The sequence below is a fragment of the Furipterus horrens genome, unplaced genomic scaffold (genome assembly GCF_987537825.1).
Source record: "Furipterus horrens unplaced genomic scaffold, mFurHor1.1.pri manual_scaffold_9, whole genome shotgun sequence".
NCBI lineage: Eukaryota > Metazoa > Chordata > Mammalia > Chiroptera > Furipteridae > Furipterus > Furipterus horrens.
The window spans coordinates 31,978,193-31,993,565 of NW_028327179.1; the positions used below are offsets into that span (position 1 = coordinate 31,978,193).

At 34.9% G+C, this 15,373-nt stretch overlaps 1 protein-coding gene across 1 annotated transcript in view; it reads right to left on the reverse strand.

The window, feature by feature from the left end:
• VPS50 (VPS50 subunit of EARP/GARPII complex) overlaps nucleotides 1-15,373 on the reverse strand; it is a 118,002-nt gene that overhangs the window by 58,970 nt on the left and 43,659 nt on the right. The window contains exons 10-12 of the mRNA XM_090287224.1: nucleotides 5,940-5,982; nucleotides 4,500-4,598; nucleotides 2,954-3,094 (exon numbers count right to left, since the gene is read on the reverse strand). Coding sequence (XP_090143350.1) covers nucleotides 2,954-3,094; nucleotides 4,500-4,598; nucleotides 5,940-5,982 — 283 coding nt within the window. The remainder of the gene's footprint in view (nucleotides 1-2,953; nucleotides 3,095-4,499; nucleotides 4,599-5,939; nucleotides 5,983-15,373) is intronic.

The following is a 15,373-nucleotide window of genomic DNA, read 5'->3' on the forward strand; positions in this document are numbered from 1 at the left end:
TTGAAAACATGTTCAACTTGACTGCAGTAAGACAAATGTAAATTAAAACTATGATACTAATTCTCATCTACCCATCCAACTAGTAAAAGTTTAAAAGCTGACCACTGACAAAGATTCTGTCCTTGACCAAATTCTAGCCAGGTTCCTCTAAGCCCTCTACTCAGCTAGGCCTCAACCTTGGCCTATAAAGATTTAAACAAAATAATAATATAGTTTTTTTAACAGCTCAATATTTCAGAAACATCTCAAAAAACATGAGAAAAAAAATACTTTAAGTAACCTAAAATATATATATTTTAAATTCATAACCTCTATACAGATAACATACATCTAGTTACTGTTGATTATAAAAGGTAAGAAATATCCTATAGGGCAGGATTTTGAAAAGGTTTGACAAATCTGGATATTATAATGCAAAAAAAAACTCACCACAACAATGTTTCAGCACTCAAACATCAATATAGGTTCCTTACTCAAATCTTGATTAACACTTTCACAAAATACACAGATCTGATTTCCCATCTCACTACTATCAGCTAAGAGTAATATTTTGTACCTTCAATTTCTACTATCAATCATCTCAACCAAACTACCTGGACAAAATTAAAATGAGGAAATTTAGTTTATTATAACCAGCAACACCTCAGCCTTAGTTATAAATAAGTTTAATAAGAACCTAGAGGCCATTTTTCAAACCCAGAAATGAATAAAAGCAGCCACTCCAAATCTGAAGCATAAAATGAAGAAAGGTCACATCTTTTGAAAGCTGTTCAAGTGCAGAGTTAAGTGATAAATATGAAAAAAAAAAAGGTCGTTAGATTTAGTCTAATTCTTAATTTATTTTTATACCTATCAGAAATTTCTACTACCAAATACCTACAAAAATTTCAAGATGATGATTTTTATATTAAAACATCAAAATAAAATTTCTTAGGAGTATCCTTAAAGTATAATTTTGTTCATTTCACTTTGATTTAGCACTCTTACATCCTGAAAAACATAAAGGAAACAGATGTTTTGACATCCTCACAAAAATCCAAAACTCCCAATGCTGCCTTGCCTGCCCCCCACCCCATACACAAACTGATAGATGGATTGAAAAAATCAACAGTTATCAGTACCCTCTAGATGACTGCCTTAGCACTGCTATCTCACATCTCCAAGAGCTGCTGGAGGACCACTGCTTATCTGGGTAGCTTCTAGAAATGCTGCAGGTCAAGACAGCACAAAGCCTAAGGAACTGAAAACATCTCTAAGGACGCCAGACTCAGGACCTAAGTAAGTGACTGGGCCAAGCAATTACAAGGTCTTTCCAATCTGTAACTACTTCTGCAAGTGATGAGCTGTACAAAGTATAAATATCTTAAGTAATTTCTAACCACTGCAAACCAGAAAACTGTATGGTCTAGTGAGCTGGAAAGCCCACATTTGGGCTTGGGGCCCAACTTTGTGATTCCTTGGTCATAACTCCAGCATATTACTTCATGTATATAAACCCAAGGAATAAATCAAATAACCTAGGGTTTGAAATTTTTAAAACTATGATTCTTCATAGATAAATATATGCATATGCTATAGCAAAACTTTCCTTGTACCAAACTGGATTCATTCATGATTTAAAAACACAAAACACCAAGGTGAAAATAAATAGTAATTCTCATTTCCCAGGCATATTATCACTAATACTAAATACCTTTACATACGTGAAGACATATGCAATACATCTGATATAAATGATGCCAGCTTGGAACTAAGTGAATCATGAACGAAACAGAAGGGTCTCCTTTAGGTCCATTCTCAGGTTTTTCTAATTACTGTTAAAATGGCCTTAATCAAATAGACAGCTTATTACTATAAAACAAGCAAAGCAAGCACAATCGGAATACATAATTTATCTTTCAAAGTTTCAAGTGATTAACATCCTATGACCCTCCCACCCCCTTGCTGAGATTACTATCAAAGAGAGGGCAGTATTTAAGTGTAAAAACACTATCAAATTAAGAACAGAGCTTCTTGGCAAGTTTCAAGAATGGTTTTTTACCAGTAAATTCTTTTTGCTCCTACAGGAAGCTGTGTGTGCCACATGGTAAAACATGGTTGGCCCTTTCACATCTACTCCAGTCCTTCCCACACACAGTCACTCAGCAGTCTAAATTACATGGACAGTTTTAAGGGTTCTTAGACTTGGGCCTTGCCACACCTGAGTCACTTCAAATGACTTAGAAAAACCTCTCTACTTCTATGCTGATGACTCCCAAATCTATAACTTCAACTCTGATCTCCTTAGGTTCTTTTCTCCAACTGCCTCTTCAACAAGTCCACTTAAACGTTAATAGATATCAAACAGAATTCACAAATTTCTACTACAGACCAGTCTTGCGTGTAAAAGCAAATACCAGCACCACCCTCCCAGTGTTCGTCATTCTCTTCTTCACACTCAACATCCATCCACAGTATGACCAATTCTAAAGCAGGGCCCCTCAGTGCACTTCTTACCTCTAGACCTATGTTTCTTTAAAAATAAAAAATAAAAAATAAATGGTAACAGATTCTGACAGAAACAGCATTTAGTCACCCAAACAGACTGAATCTAAGTGTGTAAAAAAAACCAGCAAAGATGATTGCTTAGAAGCACCTCAGATGGAACCACAGAAGAGAATTATGAGCCTGAGAAAGAAGAGTGAAAGATGCTACGAGGGAGTAGGAAGTCCATGTAGAAGCAGCTGCACTCCATGACCCTGCACTAACTCACCAACCACTACCATCTGCATGACTGTGTCTGAATCTTCCAGTTACTCTACGTGAGGAAAAGAATATGGGAGAAAAAATATCTTCTGACAAACATATTTGTTTCTGTTTTAGCAGCATCTTCAAATAACAGGTGCTAAGAAAAATGGGATGTGAATTTAAAAACTAAGAGAGACATAGGAACAGCAATTAAGTTACTACATACTGTACAGAGATCCTTATATTGCAGTTTTTGGAATTTTGTATCTGTGTTTCCTGCACATAGTTCCACATAACCAAGAACAACTTGAAACACAGTATTATGAATGGCTTGAGTGAAGTGCATATGAAGTTGATCCATTGCCGTCTATGGAAAGAAAACATACAACATAGTTTCATGTTATTAAAATAAATAAATTTCAACATATTTGAAAAACATGAGAAAAAATTTTAGGGATTATCGCTATAGCACAAAGATCACTATTATTCACAGAATTATAATTGTAATTTTGATTATTTGCAAATAACCCACTACATAACAACATTATACAACTAAAGATAAATCTGAGTCGTGAACACTACTCTGTTGGTCTGTAGTTATGATTGGTACCCATTCTGTTCTTTCTCAAACATGTCATGTACAATCACAGCTTTGGATCCCCTCTGCCATCATTTCTTTACATTGTTCAGGATGCTTCTCAATGGTACCTTCTGAGAGAAGCCTTACCTGACCATCTTATATAAATCAGTACTTCATATCACTCTATCCACTTACCCTGATGCATATTTCTTTAGGGCATTTGTTACCACCTGACATCATATTCACTTTTTATGTCTATCACCCTCACTAGAAGTAAGAAACATGAGGGCCTAGATCCAGATGCCTGAAGAAATGCACAACATAGGTACCAATAGATATTTAATGAGTGAAAGAATTCCTCTATTGGGGAAAATTAGAAGTTATAACCTTCTTTCTTGTATTTTTGTAGGTTTAGTTTAAGACATGAAAATTAATAAAGTACATTAAAACAACTTCTTTACTCAGATTTTAAAAGGTAAATACAGTTTAAATGATTTGGTCAAGTCTTAAATTTCTTTCTAAGACAAGAGGCCATTTAACAGAAGCAACGTTTACATCTATCATGTTTAGATGTTCTAAAGATAGTGTACAATCCTATACACACAGAAAGTACAATTAACTTTCAAACCATGGCCCCTTTTTCAAGTTTTTCAAGGAAGCCACTGAGCAGTACAAGTTAAGTAAAGCCAGGCACTGAGGGAGTACTGAGGACATTCTGGGGATAATAGAATTCTTTGAAAAGTCTGTTAAGTGCAATTAACCTGTTTTACAGACAAATGTACACAATGCAGAAAAGTTGACACACCACTCTAAGGTAGTCATGCAGGCCCATCTAGAAACCATGAAGCTCCACATTAAGAAGTTATTCAGGACAAAGGTGAAGTAAAAGAGACTACATATCCTCCCCAACTAAATTATCTTATTATTTACTTGTTTTAAAACCTATATAAAATTGTGAAAACATTAAACCTAACAAACATTTTACAGTTCAAAACAAATTCTGTAATGCTTTAATCACACTACATACACTCTGAACCTACGTGAACAACCATGTTACTGCTATGAATACAGATAAAAAATTTACTTTGTTAAATGAAACTTTAAGGACACTACATTAATAATATTCAGACTTAAGCAATCATGAATATCAGCAGATCCCTGATTTTTAAAAAAGCAAACTTTCAAAACCAACCTGTGTTTTTCCAAGAAGTCGATAAGCTTGTTGAACCTTAGTATAATGGTTAATGTCAAAATTTTTGCATATTTTAGAAAGAGCTACATCCAACTGCTCCTATGTAATTAAAAGAGGAGGCAAGAGGCAGTTAAGGAATTATGTTTTCAAGGCAATGAAAAAAATATCAAGACCAATTTCTCACTTTTATTTAATATCCAAATCCATTTACTATCACTGGATTTAAGAGTCAAAAACAAATTTAAATTAAAATATAAATTATAATTCTCATTTGTTACCAACTATAATCAAGTTTTACTGAAATGTTATTAACATGTTACCAAAAACCTATGCCTAGTGTTTCAAGGGGCATAAAATCAGGATATTAGCTACCAAAGAAATTTTATTTTACTTAACTCTGTATCTTCAAACACCTACTAAAATCTTATAATTATATGAACTGAATTTGTAGGACTATTGAAAAATAAAAAAGCAATCTTACTGTAATAACTGGAAAGTAATTCTCAACAAAACTAAATTGACCTTAAAAGTACATACCTAACTTTGTATCTAAATATAACTTTGTTTATATCAATAATTTCATTTTAAAATAACAATTTTTCTACATACCTACAGAAAATATTGCATATTGAGAGTGAATAAATACAGAGCTTTCAAAAGAAATTCCTCATGAAATATTCAGATGATTATTTACTTTCAAAATTTTTGAAGTATTTACCTTTATGTCTATCCAATAGTCATTCTTACAATTAGTAAATAATTGCATTTATGATCAAAAATTACTTTCACAAAAGGTCATTTGAAAGTCCAGCCTCAATTTTTGTAACTACTCTTACCAGAAAAACAATAGAACATAAGAAGAAACCAAATAATTCTTATTAAACTTATAAAAATGAATACCCTGCTTTGCAAAGATTGCCAAGGAAAAAGATAAACTCTGAATAAATGTAGGAGGAAAAGCAAGACTTCATGCTAACAATGACATTATCTTTTCCTTTCCAGTTCTCGCATTTTGATGAATTGTATGAAATATAATGAGGTTAGGAATTAAGGAGGATTTTCATCAGCCAATAATTATTCTTAAATAAATTAATTGACTAAACTAAAAAACAGTAGTTGATAATCAAAAAATAATTAACATATAAGTATTTTGGCCTTAATTTACAAGATAATATAATTATGACTAAAAGTTTGTGGATCTTTCTGGCTATGGTGATATTTTCAAATACTGTTTTCAGATCCCATAATTCCAAAAGTATTACTGCATTTACAAATAGATTAAACTAACCACGCACAGGTATTACAAGCGAAAAACAACAAATACACATAGTGATTTAGAAACAATGGTTTTAACACAAAAGCCAAAACATAAGATGTATCTATGCTGTTCAAAAACTTCTGAAAAGAAAACTATTTAACTTCTGATGTAATCCTTCTTACCTCAATTTGTTCTAACGTATCTTGCAGCTTCGAATTAAGTTCACTATTAAATAAAACAGAGAGTCAGATGTGCCCATCCTTAAAAGAGACAAATTAAGTACTAAATAAACACATGTTGGCTAAATAAATAATCAATAAATTCACAAATCAATAGTGTGAGTAGTAAATTGTGCTGCTGGTTCTACAATAAGGCAAGAAAAATAAATAAAAAGAATTAGGGAACGATAAGTGTCATTACTAACAACAACAGGATTGTATAGGTAGCAAATACTAAAGAATATATAGAAAAAACTAAGAATTTAAGAAGTTGATAAGCTTTTTAAAGATGAACAGTATAATATAGATGAAAATTAAAATTTCAGAAATAAAATTAGCTTCTATATATTAAGAACAAGAAATTAGACAATAAAAATTTCTCAAATCCCATTTCAACTAAAAATACCTGGAAACAAATTGAATAAAAATATATAATACAAACCTGAGCTAAAACACAACTTAAATACATGAAGGTATATACCATGTAAAACACTAAAACCTTTAATACAGCTATGCTACCAGTTCTCAAAAAATGATTTCCTACAATAATTGAAATTCTAATCAAAATTCCAGCAACATTTTTTTTTTAATTTATTGAATCTGACAAACCACTTCTACAATTTATGTGGAAACTCAAAGGGCTACAAAGAGTCAAGAATACCTTGAAGAGACGTGCTAGAGGACATATACTAAAATAGGCAAAAACTACAAAGTTACAGCAATAAGATAGTGTCAACATAAGGATACATGAACAGGTCAACAGAACAGAATAAAAATAAAGGGCAAAATGCTTGAACAGATGCTTGACAAAGGAGATATCCAATTGGCCAATAAATATCAATAGGCACTCTGTAGGCATTCAGGAAATGCAAATTAAAACTACAATAAGACACCATAATGAACAATCAGAATAGCTAAAATTACTTTTAAAAAATTAAAAATGACATCAACAAATGTTGGCAAAAAACGTAGAGCAAATGAAACACCCATTTCAATGCGGGAGGAAGGGGAAATTGATACAACCTCTTTGGAAAACTGTACCGTCTACTGAAACTCAACACACACTTATTCTACATTCCAGAAGTCCTTGATATGTATCTACAGAAATGCATACACAATCCTTGCCACATTATTTGTAATAGGAAACGATATTGAAGCAACACAATTATCTATGAGCAACGAACTGGATAACGTGTGGTATTACACAACAAAATACTATAGCAATGAAAATGTATCACCTAAATTTCAAAAACATAATATTGGACAAAAAAAGTCAGTTAAAAAGAAGTACATACCACATGATTCCATTCATGTCAAGTTCAAAACAGGTAAAACTAATTTTAGTGACAAAAGCCAGAACAGTGATTACCTAGGCAGAATAATGACTGCAATGGGGCATGACGGAAGTTTCTGGAATACTAGAAATGTCCTATTTCTAGGAGGTAATTACATAACTATGTTCATTTTGTAAAAATTCATTAAGTTATACACTTGGGATATGTGACTGAATCTGACTTTGTTCCCTTTAATTCTCCCTAGGTCAGTTTAAAAAAAAAACAAAACTGTTACTATTTGAACCATAATATCCCATTACTAAACAAGAACTGTGATGTCTAACAAAATAAATACAAAAAGTAAAAAATGAATAAATGAATGAATGAATGGAAATAAGAATGAGAGCTAAAGGCCCCAAAATAATATCCTTAAAAGAATAGCCATAATAGTGCCTTTGCATTAGAAAGAATTAAATAATTCCTCATCCCTCCCTCCCAAAAATCAGAATCTTCTACCAGAGTTGTTCCTTGTCCCATGTTCTCTCTCTTTTGATTCATATCACTACCATCCATTCAATCAAAGCTGAAACTCTCAGTCAACTTAAATTCTTCTCTCTCTTCACATGTAACTGGTAATCACATCTTGATGATTCTACCTCTTCAGTATTTCTCATATCCACCTATTCTTCTCCTTTCTCAATTTTGTATCCTGACTCAAGCATTTTTACCTTTTGCTTAAGTTATCTTAATAGCCTCCTCATGAATATCTACACACAATACATATACCCCACCCTTTAACCCATCCATACATTTATTCAACAAACACCACGGACCTATTGTATACCAAATACCAAACAATGTACGACATCCTTCAGATAACTTTCAGGGATGGCTCTGAGCAATGGTCTAACTCCAGACTGACTTTCATCAATATTCTGTTTGATTTGGCAGACAGAGTGTCCAAATAGCTTGTGTGAGAAAGACTTCGGGCAAGGCCTGACCAGTCCTGTGGGCTTAACCATTCCTTGTTTCATATATATATGCTACCTGCCTGGTCCCTAAGGACATCTAAGTTTGCAGCTCCTAAGTAAAGCAGAAATAAAAGCACATTAATTCACTGCTTACAAACCTTTGGTGGCTCCCATTAAATCAAGTGTAAGTCCCAAGTTCGTATGGCATGTAAGACTCAACAACTGACTTGAAAAAAATTATCCCATTCACTTTTAAGTGCCTATATTTTAGTTACATAGATATGGGCAATTCCCCAAACAATCCCCAGATTTTTACACCCTTGCATATAAATATTTACAATAACTAGAACATACTTTCTCTTTGTCTCACTAGCAAATGTCCATCTGTCTTTCCAGACCCAACCCAAATGTCATCTTTTCAGGGAAGCATTCCCGTTAAGTAACTGTTCCCTTAAGAGTCACAATGCTTTGTTTACAGCACCGTGTACTACAGTAAGGAATATCTGTGACTACCTCTCTAAGCAGAGACTGTGGCTTATTGCCCAGTGACCTCCCAGGACTAAATAAACTCACATCTGATTCAAAGCAGATAATATGTATCTGCTGAGTCAAATTTGCAGTTCCAACAAAAATGGGAAAATTGTACTATCATTCCATTAGCCCCTACCTTCTACCTCACTAAATAAAACTACAGAGATAGGGAAAAAAGAATGTTTTCGAAGAAAAAGAACAGCACTAGACTCTGAGTCTACAAGTGCCTTAGCAAGAGGAAGAAAGAGCTAAGCAGAGCTAAAATGAGCTCCAGTCCTCTATCATATGGGGCTCAGAAGGCTATCTAAGGCTAAAGATAGACACAGGTATGGTAAGGCAAGAATACCTGGAGTAGTCAGTAGGTCAAAACTTGTAAACACATTCTTTCAGGGAATATTCTGAGCTTCAAAGAAAAAGAAATATATCTAAATTCATTAATAGGTGAGAGTAATAAAAATTCCTTCAGTTCCTCAGCTGAAAATGGGCTTTAGTGTTTATAAAATTATCATAAAACTAGATGTCTTTTGTTGGTTCTATTATTTATAGTTACAATGATTCTATAGACTATGAATTACGAGTTCATGCAAGCCCTGGAAAGGTAGCTCAGTTGGTTAGAGCAACAGCCTGATACACCAAGGTTGTGGGTCCCATCCCCAGTGAAGGCACATACAAGAATAAACCAATGATTGCATAAATAAGTGGAGCAACAAATCGATGTTTCTCTCTCTCTCACACACTCACTTTTTCTCTCTCTAAAGAGATTTTTTTAAATTTAATGATAACATGGTAATAAAAATAGTATATAGATTTTAAATACAACATCTATAAATTAAATATTTTTGTTTTATTTCAAATGCTTTCAAAAGCTACAACTGCAATTTGACAACTTGCTACTAATTAAAAATACATATATAAAAATTATGTGACTAAGGAGTAGGTATATTAACTGTACAGCCTTGAGAGAAACCCTTCACCATAAATTCAAGTCAATTAATCAAAGTATGTTAAAAGGACATATTCAGAAACATATGGATAAATAAAAGCTACATTACTGTCAAAAAATTAGTAGTTAAGATGGGAGGCTGAAAGCTATTAAAGGCTATTTGTAAGCTTAATGGATGAATCAAATAATTCAGAGGGCATTTTTACGATCACTACAGAAAATGTTAGCCCTGGCTGGTGTGGCTCAGTGGACTGTGCACCAGCCTGTGAACCGAAAGGTCACCAGTTCGATTCTCAGTCAGAGAACATGCCTGGGTTGCAGTCCAGGTCCCCAGTTTGGAGAACACGAGAGGCAACCAGTTAGTTGATGTATCTTTTGTACATGAATGATATTTCTCTCCCTCTCTTTATCCCTCCCTTCCCCTTTCCTCCAAAAAATAAATAAATAAAATCTAAATAAAAAGATAATATTAAAGATAACATATCCATAAATAACTGTGTTCTTTTAAATAGCTCATCTATGACACACACTTTCAAAATTGCTCCTAGAGAAGTCCAGTTGCATATAAAACCAAATTTTGTACAAATTTTACCATACAAAGATAAGGCAGGCTGGAGATAATTAGCATCTTAATGATCTTTCCCTGCTCTGTTATTAATGACCCATGTGATTTAAGTCTAGTCTCTTTTTTTTTTTTTAAGTATATTTTATTGATTATATTGTTACAATAGTTCCAATTTTTTCCCCTTTGCTCCCCTCCGCCGAGCACCCCCCTTCCCCGACAATCCCCTCCCTAAGTCCATGCCCATGGCTCACCCTTTCATATATTCTTCTTTTTTAAAAAAAATAATTAATTAATTAGTTAAATATTTTAACAATAAAAAATAACAATCCCTCCCTCTCAGACTTAAGACCCTTTACAATCTTATAAAGGACAATGGACGAAGGTCTCGAGCTCCTCTAGCTGCTTCAAGTTGGACATGGTCGTCGTCCTACCTACTCTTGGGTCAAGAAATCCCTAATAAGAGTGGGGATGTGGAGGGGAGGGTGGCCTTCCTACAAGGGGAAGGATCGTGCAGACTCCAGGTTGGTTGGCTGTCCCTGGACAACGGCATGCTTGGTTTAACAGGCCGGCATCCTTGTTGTATTCTGGGGGCAACAGGGTTAAAGGACATCATTCAATCTGTAACCACTAGATGACAAAAGACAGGTATTAATTTTTCAATGTCCCACATTAGGGAAAAGAAGGGCTTCTTTGGAGGAAGGTATGCCCGGTACATTCCACCTGTCCAAAACCCTTTTGCCCATTATACTTAGTTTGGACTGAGGGAAATATTTTAGGTATCCCCCCTCTCAGGCTTCTGGGCTCTTTCCGTCCAAGCCATTAGGATAGAAAAGAGAAACCAGTTTTAAAGTGAAGCCCACAGACCACCCCGCTCTTCACCAACCCAGCCACTTAGTTCAGCCAAACCAGTGAGTCTCAGGAGGCAACAATGCAGACAGGATTAAGTGAGGTCTATACGTACAGACAATCACTCAGGTAATGAGATCGTAGGCTTATGCTCTTTGAAAACAGAAAACACATGTTAATTTATGTAACATAACCCACACACAAGTTTATAGATCTGTAGGACTGTCTTATAGGAAAGACATCCAGTTGCAAGGCATTTGACATTCTTCTTCCTGTAAATTAAACATCTTTGATAATGCCACAGACATAGTTTAACTTTCAAATGAAAACAAATTTTAAATGAAAAGAAACTTTAAAGACGGTTAGCTGCACTACTTTATAGTTTACCACTGGCCATTGTGATCTTCCTTGAATCTTGATTTTTCTCCCTAAGATTACCCTCCTTGTCATTAAAGGGACTGCATTAAGTTCATTTTTAATTTATCCTGTTCATTTGCATAAACACAACAAGAGCAGCAAATGATCACTTATGATCTTTAGTTCTGCTTTGCTGGAACTTACGCAAGAAACATTTAGGGTGACCTTCAGTCTGCCCTTCAGGGCACAGAAGCAGATCCACATACCTGGCATTCAGCCTTGCCTGTAAACACCTGTCTTTTCCAGGTCCTCCTGGTTTTCCATTGCGCCTTAAGGTCCCTTCTAGCCATCTTTCAGGAAAACAACCTTCGTTCCTTCCCTGGAAAGATTGCTATGGACTGCTCATCCACCCAAGGTACCAGGCCTTTTATCTCGTGGACTTTTATTACCTTTGAAAGTCAGTCCCAGTTGCTCAGGGCTTTTTGGTAACAACCAAAGCCCAAGCATGTCTCCTTTAGGCATGACATTCCAGTCAAAGTCTTAGTCAAAAAAATCGTTATTAACAACTGGTCTTATTAGTTTTATGCAAAGAAACTTAGGTCATTACTTACTTCTTTAGAATGCCAAATTCTGGAGGGATCAGATAGGGAGAAAATATATACAGTGTGAAGGAAAAACCTTGTCCTTCTAATATTCACTGAACTTGCATTTCTATTCTTTATATTTTTATTTTTTCCCCCCACTAAAAATTTTTCTGTTTGTTTTTCCATTACAGTTGTCTCACCTTTTTCCCCCTCTTGCTTCTCTGCACCCTGTCCCTCCCTTCTCCCACATTCAGTCCCCACCCAGTTGTCCATGTCCATGGGTCATTTATACATGCTCTTTGACTAGACCCTTCCCCTTCTTACCACTTCTCTCCCTCCCATCTCCCCCTTTGTTACTGTTAGTTTATTCCTCGTTTACATACCTCTGGTTCAATCTTGCTCATTTGTTTGTGTTGTTCATTAGTTTCTTGTAACAGGTGATAGCATAAGGTAATTTTCTTTTGTTGCCTGGCTTATTTTGCTAAGCATAATTCTCTCTAGTTCCAGTCATGTTGTTGCAAATGGTAGAAGTTCCTTCTTTCTTTCAGTACTTATTCATTGTCATTTTCCCCCTTTGTACTCGTGTTCCTCTCTGTCTCTCTCTGTTTCTTCATCTTCTTAAAGCAGACCCTTTAGCATCTCTTGCAATACTGGTTTGGTGGAGATGTATTCTTTTAACCTTCTTTTGTCTTGGAAACTCCTTATTTCACCTTCCATTTTGAATGAGAGCCTTGCTGGGTAGAGTATTCTTGGTTGTAGGCCTTTGTTTTTCATTACTTGGAATATATTTTGCCATTCCCTTCTGGCTTGTAGTGTTTCTGCTGAGAAATCTGATGATAGCCTTATTGGAGCTCCCTTGTATGTTATTAGTTGTTTCTCTCTTGCTGCTTTTAGGATTCTCTCTTTGTCTTTGAATGTTGCCATTTTAATTATGATGTGTCTTGAAGTGGGCCTGTTGGGGTTCATCTTCATTGGGACCCTCTGTGCTTCCTGGACTTGCATGATTCTTTCTCTCTTCACGTTAGGGAAGTTTTCTGTCATTAGTTTTTCAAAGAGGTTTTCTATCCCTTGCTCTTCTTCTTCTCCTTCTGGAATTCCTATGATACGGATATTATTACGTTTCATGTTGTCCTGCAGCTGTCTTAGAGCCTCTTCAGTCTTGTTCAGCCTTTTTTCATTTTGTTGCACTGTCTGTGAGTTTTTGTGTACGTTGTCCTTCAGCTGGCTGATCCGATTTTCTGCTTCCTCTAGCCTGTTTTTAATTCCTTCTACTGTGTTCTTCAATTCAGAGATCGTATTCTTCATTTCCTCCTGGCTCTCATTGATAGCTTCCATGTCCTTTTTGATGCTGGTATAATTCTCAGTAAGTTCCTTATAGTTCTTCTGGAGTTCACTGTAGTTTTTCTGGAGTTCTTTGTAGTTTCCGCTGAGCTCATTGAGCTTCTCCATAATCCGTGCTTTCAATTCCATATCTGATAGTTGGCTCCCCTCTATTTCATTTAGCACTCTTTCTGGGGACTCTACCTTTCCTTTCGATGGGGGGTTGTTTCTCTGTCTCCCCATTTTTGTGACTCCTATTGTTTGTTGGTGCTTCTTAGAATGATCTCAAGTCTAGTCTCTTAATATCTCTGATTATCAGTTCCCGGTACAAACCTGGGCTAAATCTAAAGGTTGCTACCATCTTTAAAGTTTCAAGATTCTACTATATTGTGAACACCAGTTACCCAATTATCACATCTTTGTATATGATTAGACAGAGTGCTAAAACTTCCAGAATAAACTTAAGTAAAATTTATACTTCTAACTTTATAGTGTATGTCCGTGGCCTGCGAAAATCGCAGTCTATTTATATCAGAGGTCTATTCCAGCAGTTTCAATCCACTCACAGCTGGCAGAGAGCTTATCAATAGACCTCAGAAAAAAACTGATTTTCAAACACATCAAAGCCAGACTAACAACCCTGAGGTACCACTGAGTGTCCACATGATCCTTCAAATCATGAGCGGACTGTAAAAGAACTCCTAAGTTCACTTTGGATCTAGCCAGCAGATCTCCATCTGTACTCTGTTCATAAATCCCTGACCTAACCCAGAATGCAATTATTCACCACAGAGAAAGCTCACAGTCTGTTACTGAGGATACTCAAGATATTCAAAACATCTCCAAACTTGATGAATTTGTAATTCTAGACCAAAAGTCAGACCCATGAAATGAATCTAGTCAACAGCCTTTGTTTCTAAATAAAGTTTTATTGGAGTACAGCCACATGAATTTGTTTACATATTGCCGACGGTTGTTGGCTACAGGGCAGGACTGAATGGTTTCAACCAAGACCTTATGGCCTGCAAAACTTAAAATATTATTGTATGTCCCCTTAAAGACAAAACCTGCTGAACCAGTGCTAGAGTTCAGTGGAAGGCTTTTCAGTTGGTCAACTGATGAGAGTTAAAACAGAAATATTTATACGTGTGTTTACATGTATACTATTATTTAACTAAAATTGTATAAATGTACTTCATTCACTCATTTCTGATTTAAAGCCAATGTCTTTCCATCTGAGTAGAGCTTTAACTTCTTAGTCTCATATAAGCCAAATCACAAATAAATAGTCTGTAACTGCAAGTTTCAGTTTTTCTAAGGTGAAATAAGAGCTTAAAGACAAATGAAAAACAATTTGAATTGCAAATCACATTTAGTTATTTTATATCCCCCAATTCTTTTAATTGTCTCATTTTCAACAAATTAAAAAGAAAATTTACTTTTAACAATGTTTCGTTTTTACAATGCATTAAAAACTTATTTCATTTCATTAGTTTACTTAACATAAATAATAGTAACAAATACAACTGACAGAAACAGGTTTAAGAAAATAATACAATTAACTCCAGGAGTATATAACTCAACTGCAGAAGTGGAATAATAAAAACTGGCTTACTAGCCGTGAGCTTCCCACTGTATGTAACAGCTATATATTAGTAGACAGTACAGTGTAATAGATTAAAAGCAACAAGCTCTGCATTCCGACAGACCTAAGTTTAAATCCTGGCTCTGCCACTTATTTTACAAAGCATCAATTCCTCATCTATAAAACAGAAGCAATAACTCTGAGGAATATTTTATCAATACTAAATATAAAAAGGAAAATTATTAGTACAGTGCTTGACATATGGTAAAGGCCAAACAACTTCAAATATTATCATAACCATCATCACTATTACAATCATCATGATTCAATTTTTAAGAGCTAAAAAAAAGCTCTAGTGGGGAAATCTTATTAAAATCTAATTCAGAGTTACTGTACAATCAGTGCTGCCTTCACTGATGGTG